The sequence below is a fragment of the Tachyglossus aculeatus genome, chromosome 1 (assembly GCF_015852505.1).
Source record: "Tachyglossus aculeatus isolate mTacAcu1 chromosome 1, mTacAcu1.pri, whole genome shotgun sequence".
In the NCBI taxonomy this organism is placed as follows: Eukaryota; Metazoa; Chordata; class Mammalia; order Monotremata; family Tachyglossidae; genus Tachyglossus; species Tachyglossus aculeatus.
This window is the reverse complement of record NC_052066.1, coordinates 2364815-2380798: the sequence shown is the minus strand read 5'-3', so window position 1 is coordinate 2380798 and position 15984 is coordinate 2364815. Positions and strand designations below refer to the sequence as shown.

The following is a 15984-nucleotide window of genomic DNA, read 5'->3' as shown; positions in this document are numbered from 1 at the left end:
TCATTATTATTTTGTTTCCTCTCCACCCCATAGGAGTGTTGGCACACTGGAAGCGCCTGACAAGTACCCTCATCATTATTATTTTGGTTTCCTCTCTGGCCCCCAGGACTGTCAGCAAACAGTGCTTGGCACACGGGAAGCACCCAACAAATACCCTCATCATTCTTATTTTGTTTCCTCTCCACCCCACAGTACTGTCAGCGAACAGTGCTTGGCACACGGGAAGTGCACAACAAATACCCTCATCATTCTTATTTTGTTTCCTCTCCATCTCACAAGACTGTCTACAAAAAGTGCTTGGCACACGGGAAGTGCCCAACAAATACCCTCATCATTCTTATTTTGTTTCCTCTCCACCCCACAGGACTGTCTACAAAAAGTGCGTGGCGCACGGGAAGCGCCCAACAAATACCCTCATCGTTATTATTTTGTTTCCTCTCCGCCCCCCAGGACTGTCAGCGAACAGTGCTTGGCACATAAAACAAATACCCTCATCATTATTATTTTGTTTCTTCTCCACCCCCCAGGACTGTCAGCGAAACAGTGCTTGGCACACAGGAAGCGCCCTTATTTCCTCATTGTTATTATTTTAACAATATTTCCTCATTCCTTATTTCCTCGTCGTTATTATTTTGTTTCCTCTCCACCCCACAGGACTGTCTACAAAAAGTCTGTGGCGCATGGGAAGCACCCAACAAATACCCTCATCGTTATTATTTTGTTTCCTCTCCGCCCCCCAGGACTGTCAGCGAACAGTGCTTGGCACATAAAACAAATACCCTCATCATTATTATTTTGTTTCCTCTCCACCCCCCAGGACTGTCAGCCAACAGTGCTTGGCACACGGGAAGCGCCCAACAAATACCCTCATCATAATTATTTTGTTTCCTCTCCACCCCCCAGGACTGTCAGCAAATAGTGCTTGGCACACGGGAAGCGCCCAACAAATATCCTCATCATTATTATTTTGTTTCCTCTCCACCCCACAGGCCTGTCTACAAAAAGTGCTTGGCACACGGGAAGCACCCAATAAATACCCTCATCATTATTATTTTGTTTCCTCTCCGCCCCCCAGGACTGTCAGCAAACAGTGCTTGGCACACGGGAAGCGCCCAACAAATACCCTCATCATTATTATTTTGTTTCTTCTCCGCCCCCCAGGACTGTCAGCGAACAGTGCTTGGCACATAAAGCAAATACCCTCATCATTATTATTTTGTTTCTTCTCCACCCCCCAGGACTGTCAGCGAAACAGTGCTTGGCACACAGGAAGCGCCCTTATTTCCTCATTGTTATTATTTTAATATTTCCTCATTCCTTATTTCCTCATCGTTATTATTTTGTTTCCTCTCCACCCCACAGGACTGTCTACAAAAAGTTAGTGGCGCATGGGAAGCGCCCAACAAATACCCTCATCGTTATTATTTTGTTTCCTCTCCACCCCACGGGACTGTCAGCGAACAGTGCTTGGCACATGAAACAAATACCCTCATCATTATTATTTTGTTTCCTCTCCACCCACCATGACTGTCAGCGAACAGTGCTTGGCACACGGGAAGCGCCCAACAAATACCCTCATCATTATTTTGTTTCCTCTCCACCCCACAGGACTGTCTACAATAAGTCCTTGGCACACGGGAAGCACCCAGTAAATACCCTCATCATTATTATGTTGTTTCCTCTCCGCCCCCCAGGACTGTCAGCGAACAATGCTTGGCACACAGGAAGCGCCCAACAAATACCCTCATCATTATTATTTTGTTTCCCCTCCGCCCCCCAGGCCTGTCTACAAAAAGTGCTTGGCACACGGGAAGCGCCCAACAAATACCCTCATCGTTATTATTTTGTTTCCCCTCCGCCCCCCAGGCCTGTCTACAAAAAGTGCTTGGCACACGGGAAGCGCCCAACAAATACCCTCATCGTTATTATTTTGTTTCCTCTCCGCCCCACAGGCCTGTCTACAAAAAGTGCTTGGCACACCGGAAGCGCCCAACAAATACCCTCATCGTTATTATTTTGTTTCCTCTCCGCCCCCCAGGACTGTCAGCCAACAGTGCTTGGCACATAAAACAAATACCCTCATCATTATTATTTTGTTTCCTCTCCACCCCACAGGCCTGTCAGTGAACAGTGCTTGGCACATGGGAAGCGCCCAACAAATACCCTCATCGTTATTATTTTGTTTCCTCTCCGCCCCACAGGCCTGTCTACAAAAAGTGCTTGGCACACGGGACGTGCCCAACAAATACCCTCATCGTTATTATTTTGTTTCCTCTCCACCCCACAGGCCTGTCTACAAAAAGTGCCTGGCACACGGGAAGCGTCCAATAGATACCCTCATCATTCTTATTTTGTTTCCTCTCCACCCCACAGGCCTGTCTACAAAAAGTGCTTGGCACACGGGAAGCGCCCGACAAATGCCCTCATCGTTATTATGTTGTTTCCTCTCCACCCCACAGGACTGTCCGCAAAAAGTGCTTGGCACACGGGAAGCGCCCAACAAGTACCCTCATCGTTCTTATTTTGTTTCTTCCTCTCCGCCCCCCAGGACTGCCTGCCCCGGCCCCGCGGGCACCGCCAGCCGCGGGGACGCCCTTCCGGGCCACCATGCCCGGGGGGGAGCCGGCCTCGGAGGGCGAGGGCAAGCCGGAGGGCCCGGTGGCCCCGGCCGTCGCCCACGGCAGGAACGGCGGTGCCAACGGCGGCCCGGGCACGGCCCCGACTGGCAACGGTGGCACCGGAGGAGGAGGAGGAGGAGGGGGTGGCATCGTCGGTGGCATCGGTGGCGGCAATGGAGGAGGGAGCGGTGGCAGTAGCCGGGGAAACACCAGCAGCAACGGGACGAAATGTTGGCTATTCAGGTAAGCGGCTCTCCCTGGGCACCACCCGGTCCTCATAATAATAACGATGGCATTGATTAAGCGCTTACTATGTGCCAAGCACCGTGCTAAGCGCTGGGGAGGTTACAAGGTGATCAGGTTGGCCCACGGGGGGCTCACACTCTGGCACAGGGGAGTTGTGATGTAATAATAATAATAATGATGGCGTTTATTAAGCGCTTACTATGTGCCAAGCACCGTTCTAAGCGCTGGGGAGGTTACAGGGTGATCAGGTTGTCCCACGGGGGGCTCACAATCTGGCACAGGGAAGTTGTGATGTAATAATAATAATGATGATGGCGTTTATTAAGCGCTTACTATGTGCTAAGCACCGTTCTAAGCGCTGGGGAGGTTACAAGGTGATCAGGTTGGCCCGCGGTGGGCTCCCAGTCTGGCACGGAGAAGTTGTGATGTAATAATAATAATAATGATGGTGTTTATTAAGCGCTTACTATGTGCCAAGCACCGTTCTAAGCGCTGGGGAGGTTACAAGGTGATCAGGTTGGCCCGTGGTGGGCTCCCAGTCTGGCACAGGGGAGTTGTGATGTAATAATAATAATGATGATGGCATTTGTTAAGCGCTTACTATGTGCCAAGCACCGTTCTAAGCGCTGGGGAGGTTACAGGGTGATCAGGTTGGCCTGCGTTGGGCTCAAAGTCTGGCACGGAGAAGTTGTGATGTAATAGTAATAATAATGATGGCATTTATTAAGCGCTTACTATGTGCCAAGCACCGTTCTAAGCACTGGGGAGGTTATAGGGTGATCAGGTTGGCCCGCGGGGAGCTCACAGTCTGGCACAGGGAAGTTGTGATGTAATAATAATAATAATGGTGGCGTTTATTAAGCACTTACTATGTGCCAAGCACCGTTCTAAGCTCTGGGGAGGTTACAGGGTGATCAGGTTGGCCCGCGGCGGGCTCACAGTCTGGCACAGGGAAGTTGTGATGTAATAATAATAATAATGATGGTGTTTATTAAGCGCTTTCTATGTGCCAAGCACCGTACTAAGCGCTGGGGAGGTTACAGGGTGATCAGGTTGGCCCGCGGGGAGCTCACAGTCTGGCACGGGGAAGTTGTGATATAATAATAATAATAATGATAGCATTTGTTAAGCGCTTACTATGTGCTGAGCACCGTTCTAAGCGCTGGGGAGGTTACAAGGTGATCAGGTTGTCCGTCACAGGGCTCACAGTCTTCATCCCCAGGCACAGAGAAGTTAAGTGACATAATAATAATAATAATAATAATGATAATAATAATAATGTTGGCATTTGTTAAGCGCTTACTATGTGCAAAGCACTGTTCTAAGCGCTGGGGGGGGGGGATACAAAGTGATCAGGTTGTCCCATGTGGGGTTCACAGTCTTAATCCCCATTTTACAGAAGAGGTCACTGAGGCTCAGAGAAGTTAAGTGACTTGCCCAAGGTCACACAGCAGACAGGTGGCGGAGCCGGGATTCGAACCCCTGACCTCTGATTCCAAAGCCCGGGCTCTTTCCACTGAGCCACGCTGCTTCTCATAATAATAATAATAATAATGATGGCATTTATTAAGCGCTTACTATGTGCCAAGCACTGTTCTAAGCACTGGGGAGGTTACAAGGTGACCAGGATGTCCCACGGGAGGCTCACAGTCTTCATCCCCAGGCACAGAGAAGTTAAGTGACTTAATAGTGATGGCATTTATTAAGCGCTTACTATGTGCCAAGCACTGTTCTAAGCGCTGGGGAGGTTACAAGGTGATCAGGTTGTCCCACGGGGGGCTCACAGTCTTCATCCCCATTTTACAGATAATAATAATAATAGTAATGGCATTTATTAAGCGCTTACTATGTGCAAAGCACTGTTCTAAGCGCTGGGGAGGTTACAAGGGAGGGAACTGAGGCCCAGAGAAGTGAAATTAATTCATTCAATCATATTTATCGGGCGCTTACTGTGTGCAGAGCACTGTACTAAGCGCTTGGGAAGTACAAGTCGGCAACATATAGAGACGGTCCCTACCCGACAGCGGGCTCACGGTCTAGAAGAAAAAAGGAAGAAAAGTGAAGTGACTTGCCCAAAGTCACCCAGCTGACAAGTGGCGGAGCCGGGATTTGAACCCATGACCTCTGACTCCAAACCCTTTCCACTGAGCCACGCGGCCATTGATGGATTGAATAATAATAATAATAATAATGATGATGCTGGTATTTGTTAAGCGCTTACTATGTGCCAAGCACCGTTCTAAGCGCTAGGGTCAATACAAGCTCTGCCACTTGTCAGCTGTGAGACTTTGGGCAAGTCACTTCACTTCTCTGGGCCTCAGTTGCCTCATCTGGAAAATGGGGATGAAGACTGTGAGCCCCAGGTGGGACAACCTGATCACCTTGTAACCTCCCCAGCACTTAGAACGGTGCTTGGCACATAGTAAGCGCTTAATAAATGCCATCATTATTATTATTTTCTCTGGGCCTCAGTGACCTCATCTGGAAAATGGGGATTAAGACAGTGAGCCCCCCATGGGGCAACCTGATCACCTTGTATCCCCCCAGCGCTTAGAACAGTGCTTTGCACGTAGTAAGCGCTTAACAAATGCCATTATTATTATTATTACAAGGTGATCAGGTTGTCCCACGTGGGGCTCCCAGTCTTCATCCCCATTTGGCAGATGAAGGAACTGAGGCCCAGAGAAGTGAAGTGACTTGCCCAAAGTCCCACAGCTGACAAGTGGCGGGGCCGGGATTTGAACCCATGACCTCTGACTCCAAAGCCCGGGCTCTTTCCACTGAGCCACGCTGCCATTGATGGATTGAGTAATAATAATAATAATAATAATACTGTTGGTATTTGTTAAGCGCTTACTATGTGCCAAGCACCGCAAGCTCCGCCACTTGTCAGCTGCGTGACTTTGGGCAAGTCACTTCACTTCTCTGTGCCTCAGTTACCCCATCTGGAAAATGGGGATTAAGACTGTGAGCCCCCCATGGGACAACCTGATCACCTTGTAACCTCCCCAGCGTTTAGAACAGTGCTTGGCACATAGTAAGCCCTTAACAAATGCCATTGTTGTTATTATTATTATTATTATTATTATTATTATTATTATTATTACAAGGTGATCAGGTTGTCCCACACAGGGCTTACAGTCTTCATCCCCATTTGACAGATGAAGGAACTGAGGCCCAGAGAAGTGAAGTGACCTGCCCAAAGTCACCCAGCTGACACGTGAGGGAGCCGGGATTGTACTCCCCAAGCGCTTAGTCCAGTGCTCTGCGCACAGTAAGCGCTCAATAAATACAATTGAATGAATGAATGAATGAATTAGAACCCATAATAATACTAATGATGGTATTTATGAAGCGCTTACTGTGTGCAAAGCAGTGTTCTAAGCACTGGGGAGGTTACAAAGTGATCAGGTTGTCCCGCGGGGGGCTCACAGTTTCAATCCCCATTTTACAGATGAGGGAACTGAGGCCCAGAGAAGTGAAGGGACCTGCCCAAAGTCACCCAGCTGACAAGTGGCGGAGCCAGGATTTGAACGAAGGACCTCTGACTCCAAAGCCCGGGCTCTTGCCATTGGGCCACACTGAGAGAAGTGAAGTGACTTGCCCAAAGTCACACAGCTGACAATCAATCAGTCGTATTTATTGAGCGCTTACTGTGTGCAGAGCACTGTACTAAGCGCTTGGGAAGTCCAAGTTGGCAACATAGAGAGACGGTCCCTACCCAACAGTGGGCTTACAGTCTAGAGCCTTGGGGGTCGTTTAAAGTGTTCTCGTGGCGGAGCCGGGATTTGAACCCATGACCTCTGACTCCCAAGCCCGGCCTCTTGAGTCGGGTAAGGGACCGTCCCCATCTGAGGCCGACTTGTCCTTCCCAAGCGCTTAGTACAGTGCCCTGCACACAGTAAGCGCTCAGTAAATCCGACTGAATGAATGAATCTGGAAAACGGGGGTGAAGACCGTGAGCCCCGTGCGGGACGGGGGACCGTGCCCAACCCGATTGGCTTGTATTTATTTATTGCTTGTATTTATTTATTTACTTATTTATTGCTTGTATTTATTGCTCATATTTATTTATTTGTTTGTTTATTTTATTATTTATTTATTGCTTGTATTTATGTATTTACTTATTTATTGCTTGTATTTATTGCTTTTATTTATTTATTTATTTGTTTGTTTTATTATTTATTTATTGCTTGTATTTATTTATTGCTTTTATTTATTTGTTTGTTTTATTATTTATTTATTGCTTGTATTTATTTATTGCTTTTACTTATTTGTTTATTTTATTATTTATTGCTTGTATTTATTTGTTTACTTATTTATTGCTTGTATTTATTTATTGCTTTTATTTATTTATTTACTTGTTTATTTTATTATTTATTTATTGCTTGCATTTATTGCTTGCATTTATTTATTTGTTTGTTTATTTTATTTATTTATTGCTTGTATTTATTGCTGTTATTTATTTATTTATTTATTTATTTATTTTATTATTTATTTGCTGCTCGTGTTTATTTACTTATTTATTGCTTGTATTTATTGCATTTATTTATTTATTTGTTTATTTTTATTATTTATTTATTTATTGCATGTATTGTGTTTATTTATTTTACTTGTCCCTATCTATTCTGTTTATTTTATTTTGTTAGTATGTTTGGTTTTGTTCCCTGTCTCCCCCTTCTAGACTGTGAGCCCGCTGTCGGGTAGGGACCGGCTCTAGATGTTGCCAACTCGGACTTCCCCAGCGCTCAGTACAGTGTTCTGCACACAGGAAGCGCTCAATAAATACGATTGATTGATTGATTGATTGATTGTATGTACCCCGGCGCTTAGTACAGTGCCCCCGTCTCCCTCTTGTTTTTGAAACAGCGACCACCTGGAGAGCGTGTGTGGCTACTTGATGAAGTACACCAACCTCGTCACGGGCTGGCAGTTCCGGTGAGTCGTGGGGCCTGCCCCGAGTTCGAGAGCCGCGGGCGGGAGGAGGGCGGGCGCCGACTCTGCCTCTGCCCCCGGGCACCGGGGTTGTCGCTGGCTGACGGCTCATTCATTCATTCATTCATTCAGTCGTATTTATTGAGCGCTTACTGTGTGCAGAGCACTGTACTAAGCGCTTCGGAAGCCCAAGTTGGCCACACAGAGAGCCGGTCCCTACCCGACAGCGGGCTCACAGTCTAGAAGGGGGAGACGGGCAACAAAACCAAACATATTAACAAAATAAAATAAATAGAATGGATATGTACAAGTAAAATAAATTAATAAATTGAGTAATAAATCCGTACAAACATAGATACAAGAAGAAGCGCAGCGTGGCTCAGTGGAAAGAGCCCGGGCTTTGGAGTCAGCGGTCGTGGGTTCGAATCCCGGCTCCACCACCTGTCTGCTGTGTGACCTCGGGCGAGTCACTTCACTTCTCTGAGCCTCGGTGACCTCACCTGGAAAATGGGGATGAAGACTGGGAGCCCCCCCGTGGGACAACCTGATCACCTTGTATCCCCCCAGCGCTTAGAACAGTGCTTGGCACATAGTAAGCGCTTAACAAATGCCGTTATTATTATCTACGTATATACAGGTGCTGTGGGGAAGGGAAGGAGGTAAGACAATAATAATAATGATGGCATTTATTAAGCGCTTACTATGTGCAAAGCACTGTTCTAAGCACTGGGGAGGTTACAAGGGGATCAGGTTGTCCCACGGGGGGGGCTCCCAGTCTTCATCCCCATTTTCCAGATGAGGGAACTGAGGCCCAGAGAAGCGAAGTGACTTGCCCAAGGTCCCACAGCAGACTGGTGGCGGAGCCGGGATTCGAACCCGAATTTATTCGAATAAATACTAATTATTCGAGTATTAATAATATTATTCGAATAATAATAATAAATTCGAATTTATTACTCTATTTTACTTGTACATATCTATTCTATTTATTTTATTTTGTTATATGTTTGGTTTTGTTCTCTGTCTCCCCCTTCTAGACTGTGAGCCCGCTGTTGGGTAGGGACCGGCTCTAGATGTTGCCAACTTGGACTTCCCAAGCGCTTAGTCCAGTGCTCTGCACACAGTAAGCGCTCAATAAATGCGATTGATGATGATGATGATGATGATGATGAACCCCTGACCTCTGACTCCAAAGCCCGGGCTCTTTCCCCTGAGCCACGATGGGCCAAGATGGGGGGGATGGAGAGTTGCCAACTTGGACTTCCCAAGCGCTGAGTCCAGTGCTCTGCACACAGTAAGCGCTCAATAAGTACGATTGATTGATCGAATGTTATTATTATCATCATTATTGCAGCGCCGGTCCCAGAGCAAGCGCGCGGCCGCCAAATCATCATCATCATCAATCGTATTTATTGAGCGCTTACTGTGTGCAGGGCACTGTACTAAGCACTTGGGAAGTACAAGTTGGCAACATATAGAGACGGTCCCTACCCAACAGTGGGCTCACAGTCTAAAAGGGGGAGACAGAGAACAAAACCAAACGTACTAACAAAATAAAATAAATAGAATAGATATGTACAAGTAAAATAAATAAATAAATAGAGTAATAAATCTGTACAGACATATATACATATATACAGGTGCTGTGGGGAAGGGAAGGAGGTAAGATGGGGGGATCATCATCATCATCATCGTATTTATTGAGTGCTTACTGTGTGCAGGGCACTGTACTAAGCGCTTGGGAAGTATAAATTGGCAACATAGACGGTCCCTACCCGCCAGCGGGCTCACAGTCTAAAAGGGGGAGACAGAGAACAAAACCAAACGTACTAACAAAATAAAATAAATAGAATAAATATGTACAAGTAAAATAAATAGATAAATAAATAGAGTAATAAGTATGTACAAACATATACACATATATACAGGTGCTGTGGGGAAGGGAAGGAGGTAGGATGGGGGGATCGTCATCATCATCATCAATCGTATTTATTGAGCCCTTACTATGTGCAGAGCACTGGACTAAGCGCTTGGGAAGTCCAAATTGGCAACATCTAGAGACAGTCCCTACCCAACAGTGGGCTCACAGTCTGAAAGGGGGAGACGGAGAACAAAACCAAACATACTAACAAAATAAAATAAATAGAATAGATATGTACAAGTAAAATAAATAGATAAATAGAGTAATAGGTATGTACAAACATATATACATATATACAGGGGCTGTGGGGAAGGGAAGGAGGTAAGATGGGGGGGATGGAGAGGGGGACGATGGGGAGAGGAAGCAAGGGGCTCAGTCTGGGAAGGCCTCCTGGAGGAGGTGAGCTCGCAGGAGGGCCTTGAAGGGAGGAAGAGAGCCAGCTTGGCGGGTGGGCAGAGGGATTGGGGGCATTCCGGGCCCGGGGGAGGACGTGGGCCGGGGGTCGATGGCGGGACGGGCGAGAACGAGGCCTAACGGTGAGGAGCGAGGGGGGGGTGGGCCGGAGGGGTCGGGGGCGGGCGGGCCGTGGCGGGCGTCCTCCAAGCGTCCCGCCGCCCAGGTTCTTCGTGCTGAACAACGAGGCGGGCCTGCTGGAGTACTTCGTCAACGAGCAGTCGCGGGCGCAGAAGCCGCGCGGCTCCCTGCAGCTGGCCGGGGCCGTCGTCTCCCCCAGCGACGAGGACTCGCACACCTTCGCCGTCAACGCCGCCAGCGGGGAGCACTACAAGCTGCGGGGTGAGCGCCCGGGAGGGGATGGGATGGACGGGATGGGATGGACGGGACGGGAGGGGATGGACGGGAGGGGGTGGGTTGGACGGGAGGGGGTAGGTTGGATGGGATGGACGGGACGGGATGGGAGGGGATGGGATGGATGGGACGGGATGGGATGGGATGGACGGGATGGGATCGGATGGGATGGGATGGGTTGGACGGGAGGGGGTGGGTTGGATGGGATGGACGGGACGGGATGGGAGGGGATGGGATGGATGGGACGGGATGGGATGGACGGGACGGGATGGGATGGACGGGGCGGGATGGGATGGGATGGGATGGACAAGATGGGATGGACGGGATGGGTTGGGATGGACAAGATGGGATGGACGGGACAGGAGGGGATGGGATGGGATGGACGGGACGGGATGGGATGGACAAGATGGGATGGACGGGACAGGATGGGATGGACGGGAGGGGATGGGATGGGGTGAACGGGACGGGATGGGATGGACAAGATGGGATGGACGGGACAGGATGGGATGGACGGGACGGGATGGGATGGATGGGATGGGATGGTCGGGAGGGGATGGGATGGGTGGGACGGGATGGACGGGACAGGATGGGATGGGATGGACAGGAGGGGATGGGATGGACGGGATGGATGGGACGGGATGGGATGGGATGGACGGGAGGGGATGGGATGGACGGGATGGGATGAGATGGACGGGAGGGGATGAGATGGACGGGATGGGATGGGATGGACGGGATGGGATGGGATGGACGGGACGGGATGGGATGGACGGCCGGGCGGCCCAGCGGTGACTCCCCTCCGCCGTCCCCTTCAGCCACGGACGCCAAGGAGCGGCAGCACTGGGTGAGCAGGTTGCAGGTCAGCACGCAGCATCACACCGAGGCCATCGGAAAGGTAGGGACGCCAACCCCGATTGCACTCGGTCGGTCAATCAATCAATCAGTCGTATTTGTTGAGCGCTCGCTGCGTGCAGAGCACTGGACTAAGCGCTTGGGAAGCCTAAGTCGGCAACATCTAGAGACGGTCCCTCCCCAACGGCGGGCTCACAGGCTAGAAGGGGGAGACGGAGAACAAAACCAAACATACTGACAAAATAAAATAAATGGAATAGATAGGTACAAGTAAAATAAATAAATAAATAGAGTAATAAATATGTACACACATATATACATATATTCAGTCATCATTGAATCGTATTGAGTGCTGACCTTGTGCGGAGGAGGATTTCACTCGTTCATCATTGAATCGTATCCGTTGAGCGATTCGGCCAATCAATCAATCAATCAATCGTATTTACTGAGCGCTCGCTGTGTGCAGAGCACTGGACTAAGCGCTTGGGACGTCGAAGTCGGCAACATCTAGAGCCGGTCCCTACCCGACAGCGGGCTCACAGGCTAGAAGGGGGAGACGGAGAACAAAACCAAACAGACTGACAAAATAAAATAAATAGAATAGATAGGTACAAGTAAAATAAATAGAGTAATAAATATGTAGACACATATATACATATATTCAGTCATCATTGAATCGTATTTTTTGAGCGCTGACTGTGGGCGGAGGAGGATTTCACTCATATACATATATACATATATTCGGTCCTCATTGAATCGTATTTATTGAGCGCTGACTGTGGACGGAGGAGGATTTCACTCATATACACATATATTCGGTCATCATTGAATCATATTTATTGAGCGCGGACTGTGGGTGGAAGAGGATTTCACTCATATACGTATATACATATATTCGGTCATCATTGAATCGTGTTTATTGAGCGCTGACTGTGGGCGGAGGAGGATTTCACTCATACATATATACATATATTCGGTCATCATTGAATCGTATTTATTGAGCGCTGACTGTGGGCGGAGGAGGATTTCACTCATATACATATATACAGATATTCAGTCATCATTGAATCATATTTATTGAGCGCTGACTGTGGGCGGAGGAGGATTTCACTCATATACATATATACATATATTCGGTCATCATTGAATCGTATTTATTGAGCGCTGACTGTGGGCGGAGGAGGATTTCACTCATATACATATATACATATATTCGGTCATCATTGAATCGTATTTATTGAGCGCTGATTGTGGGCGGAGGAGGATTTCACTCATATACATATATACATATATTCGGTCATCATTGAATTGTATTTATTGAGCGCTGACTGTGGGCGGAGGAGGATTTCACTCATATACATATATACATATATTCGGTCATCATTGAATCGTATTTATTGAGCGCTGATTGTGGGCGGAGGAGGATTTCACTCATATACATATATACAGATATTCGGTCATCATTGAATCGTATTTATTGAGCGCTGACTGTGGGCGGAGGAGGATTTCACTCATATACATATATACATATATTCGGTCATCATTGAATCGTATTTATTGAGCGCTGACTGTGGGCGGAGGAGGATTTCACTCATATACATATATACAGATATTCGGTCATCATTGAATCGTATTTATTGAGCGCTGACTGTTGGCAGAGGAGGATTTCACTCATATACATATATACATATATTCGGTCATCATTGAATTGTATTTATTGAGCACTGACTGGGCGGAGGAGGATTTCACTCATATACATATATACATATCTTCGGTCATCATTGAATCGTATTTATTGAGCGCTGACTGTGGGCGGAGGAGGATTTCACTCATATACATATATACAGATATTCGGTCATCATTGAATCGTATTTATTGAGCGCTGACTGGACGGAGGAGGATTTCACTCATATACATATATACAGATATTCGGTCATCATTGAATTGTATTTATTGAACACTGGGAGGAGGAACATTTCACTCATATACATATATTCGGTCATCTTTGAATCGTATTTATTGAGCGCTGACTGTGGGCGGAGGAGGATTTCACTCATATACATATATACAGATATCCGGTCATCATTGAATCGTATTTATTGAGCGCTGACTGTGGGCGGAGGAGGATTTCACTCATATACATATATACATATATTCGGTCATCATTGAATCGTATTTATTGAGCGCTGACTGTGGGCGGAGGAGGATTTCACTCATATACATATATACAGATATTCCGTCATCATTGAATCGTATTTATTGAGCGCTGACTGGACGGAGGAGGATTTCACTCATATACATATATACATATATTCGGTCATCATTGAATTGTATTTATTGAGCACTGACTGGGCGGAGGAGGATTTCACTCATATACATATATACATATCTTCGGTCATCATTGAATCGTATTTATTGAGCGCTGACTGTGGGCGGAGGAGGATTTCACTCATATACATATATACAGATATTCGGTCATCATTGAATCGTATTTATTGAGCGCTGACTGGACGGAGGAGGATTTCACTCATATACATATGTACAGATATTCGGTCATCATTGAATCGTATTTATTGAGCGCTGATTGTGGGCGGAGGAGGATTTCACTCATATACATATATACAGATATTCCGTCATCATTGAATCGTATTTATTGAGCGCTGACTGGACGGAGGAGGATTTCACTCATATACATATATACATATATTCGGTCATCATTGAATTGTATTTATTGAGCACTGACTGTGGGCGGAGGAGGATTTCACTCATATACATATATACAGATATTCGGTCATCATTGAATCGTATTTATTGAGCGCTGACTGTTGGCAGAGGAGGATTTCACTCATATACATATATACATATATTCGGTCCTCATTGAATCGTATTTATTGAGCGCTGACTGTGGGCGGAGGAGGATTTCACTCATATACATATATACATATATTCGGTCATCACTGAATCGTATTTATTGAGCGCTGATTGTGGGCGGAGGAGGATTTCACTCATATACATATATACATATATTCGGTCATCATTGAATTGTATTTATTGAGCGCTGACTGTGGGCGGAGGAGGATTTCACTCATATACATATTATATACATATATTCGGTCATCATTGAATCGTATTTATTGAGCGCTGACTGTGGGCGGAGGAGGATTTCACTCATATACATATATACAGATATTCGGTCCTCATTGAATCGTATTTATTGAGCGCTGACTGTGGGCGGAGGAGGATTTCACTCATATACATATATACATATATTCGGTCATCACTGAATCGTATTTATTGAGCGCTGATTGTGGGAGGAGGAGGATTTCACTCATATACATATATACATATATTCGGTCATCATTGAATCGTATTTATTGAGCGCTGACTGTGGGCGGAGGAGGATTTCACTCATATACATATATACATATATTCGGTCATCATTGAATCGTGTTTATTGAGCGCTGACTGTGGGCGGAGGAGGATTTCACTCATATACATATATACATATATTCGGTCATCATTGAATCGTATTTATTGAGCGCTGACTGTGGGCGGAGGAGGATTTCACTCATACATGTATACATATATTCGGTCATCATTGAATCGTATTTATTGAGCGCTGACTGTGGGCGGAGGAGGATTTCACTCATATACATATTATATACATATATTCGGTCATCATTGAATCGTATTTATTGAGCGCTGTCTGTGGGCGGAGGAGGATTTCACTCATATACATATATACATATATTCGGTCATCATTGAATCGTGTTTATTGAGCGCTGACTGTGGGCGGAGGAGGATTTCACTCATATACATATATACATATATTCGGTCATCATTGAATCGTATTTATTGAGCGCTGACTGTGGGCGGAGGAGGATTTCACTCATATACATATATACAGATATTCCGTCATCATTGAATCGTATTTATTGAGCGCTGACTGGACGGAGGAGGATTTCACTCATATACATATATACATATATTCGGTCATCATTGAATCGTATTTATTGAGCACTGACTGGGCGGAGGAGGATTTCACTCATATACATATATACATATCTTCGGTCATCATTGAATCGTATTTATTGAGCGCTGACTGTGGGCGGAGGAGGATTTCACTCATATACATATATACAGATATTCGGTCATCATTGAATCGTATTTATTGAGCGCTGACTGTGGGCGGAGGAGGATTTCACTCATATACATATATACATATATTCGGTCATCGTGGAATCATATTTATTGAGCGCTGACTGTGGGCGGAGGAGGATTTCACTCATACATATATACATATATTCGGTCATCATTGAATCATATTTATTGAGCGCTGACTGTGGGCGGAGGAGGATTTCACTAATATACATATATACATATATTCGGTCATCATTGAATCGTATTTATTGAGCGCTGACTGTTGGCAGAGGAGGATTTCACTCATATACATATGTACATATATTCGGTCATCACTGAATCGTATTTATTGAGCGCTGATTGTGGGCGGAGGAGGATTTCACTCATATACATATATACATATATTCGGTCATCATTGAATTGTATTTATTGAGTGCTGACTGTGGGCGGAGGAGGATTTCACTCATA

General features: G+C 46.2%; 1 protein-coding gene across 1 annotated transcript in view; it reads left to right on the top strand.

Moving 5' to 3' along the window:
- Window positions 1–2137: 2137 nt before the first annotated feature.
- Window positions 2138–15984, top strand: part of OSBPL11 (oxysterol binding protein like 11) — a 104323-nt gene continuing 90476 nt past the window's right edge. The window contains exons 1-4 of the mRNA XM_038750536.1: window positions 2138–2861; window positions 7734–7802; window positions 10340–10515; window positions 11340–11419. Coding sequence (XP_038606464.1) covers window positions 2608–2861; window positions 7734–7802; window positions 10340–10515; window positions 11340–11419 — 579 coding nt within the window. The 5' untranslated portion in view covers window positions 2138–2607. The remainder of the gene's footprint in view (window positions 2862–7733; window positions 7803–10339; window positions 10516–11339; window positions 11420–15984) is intronic.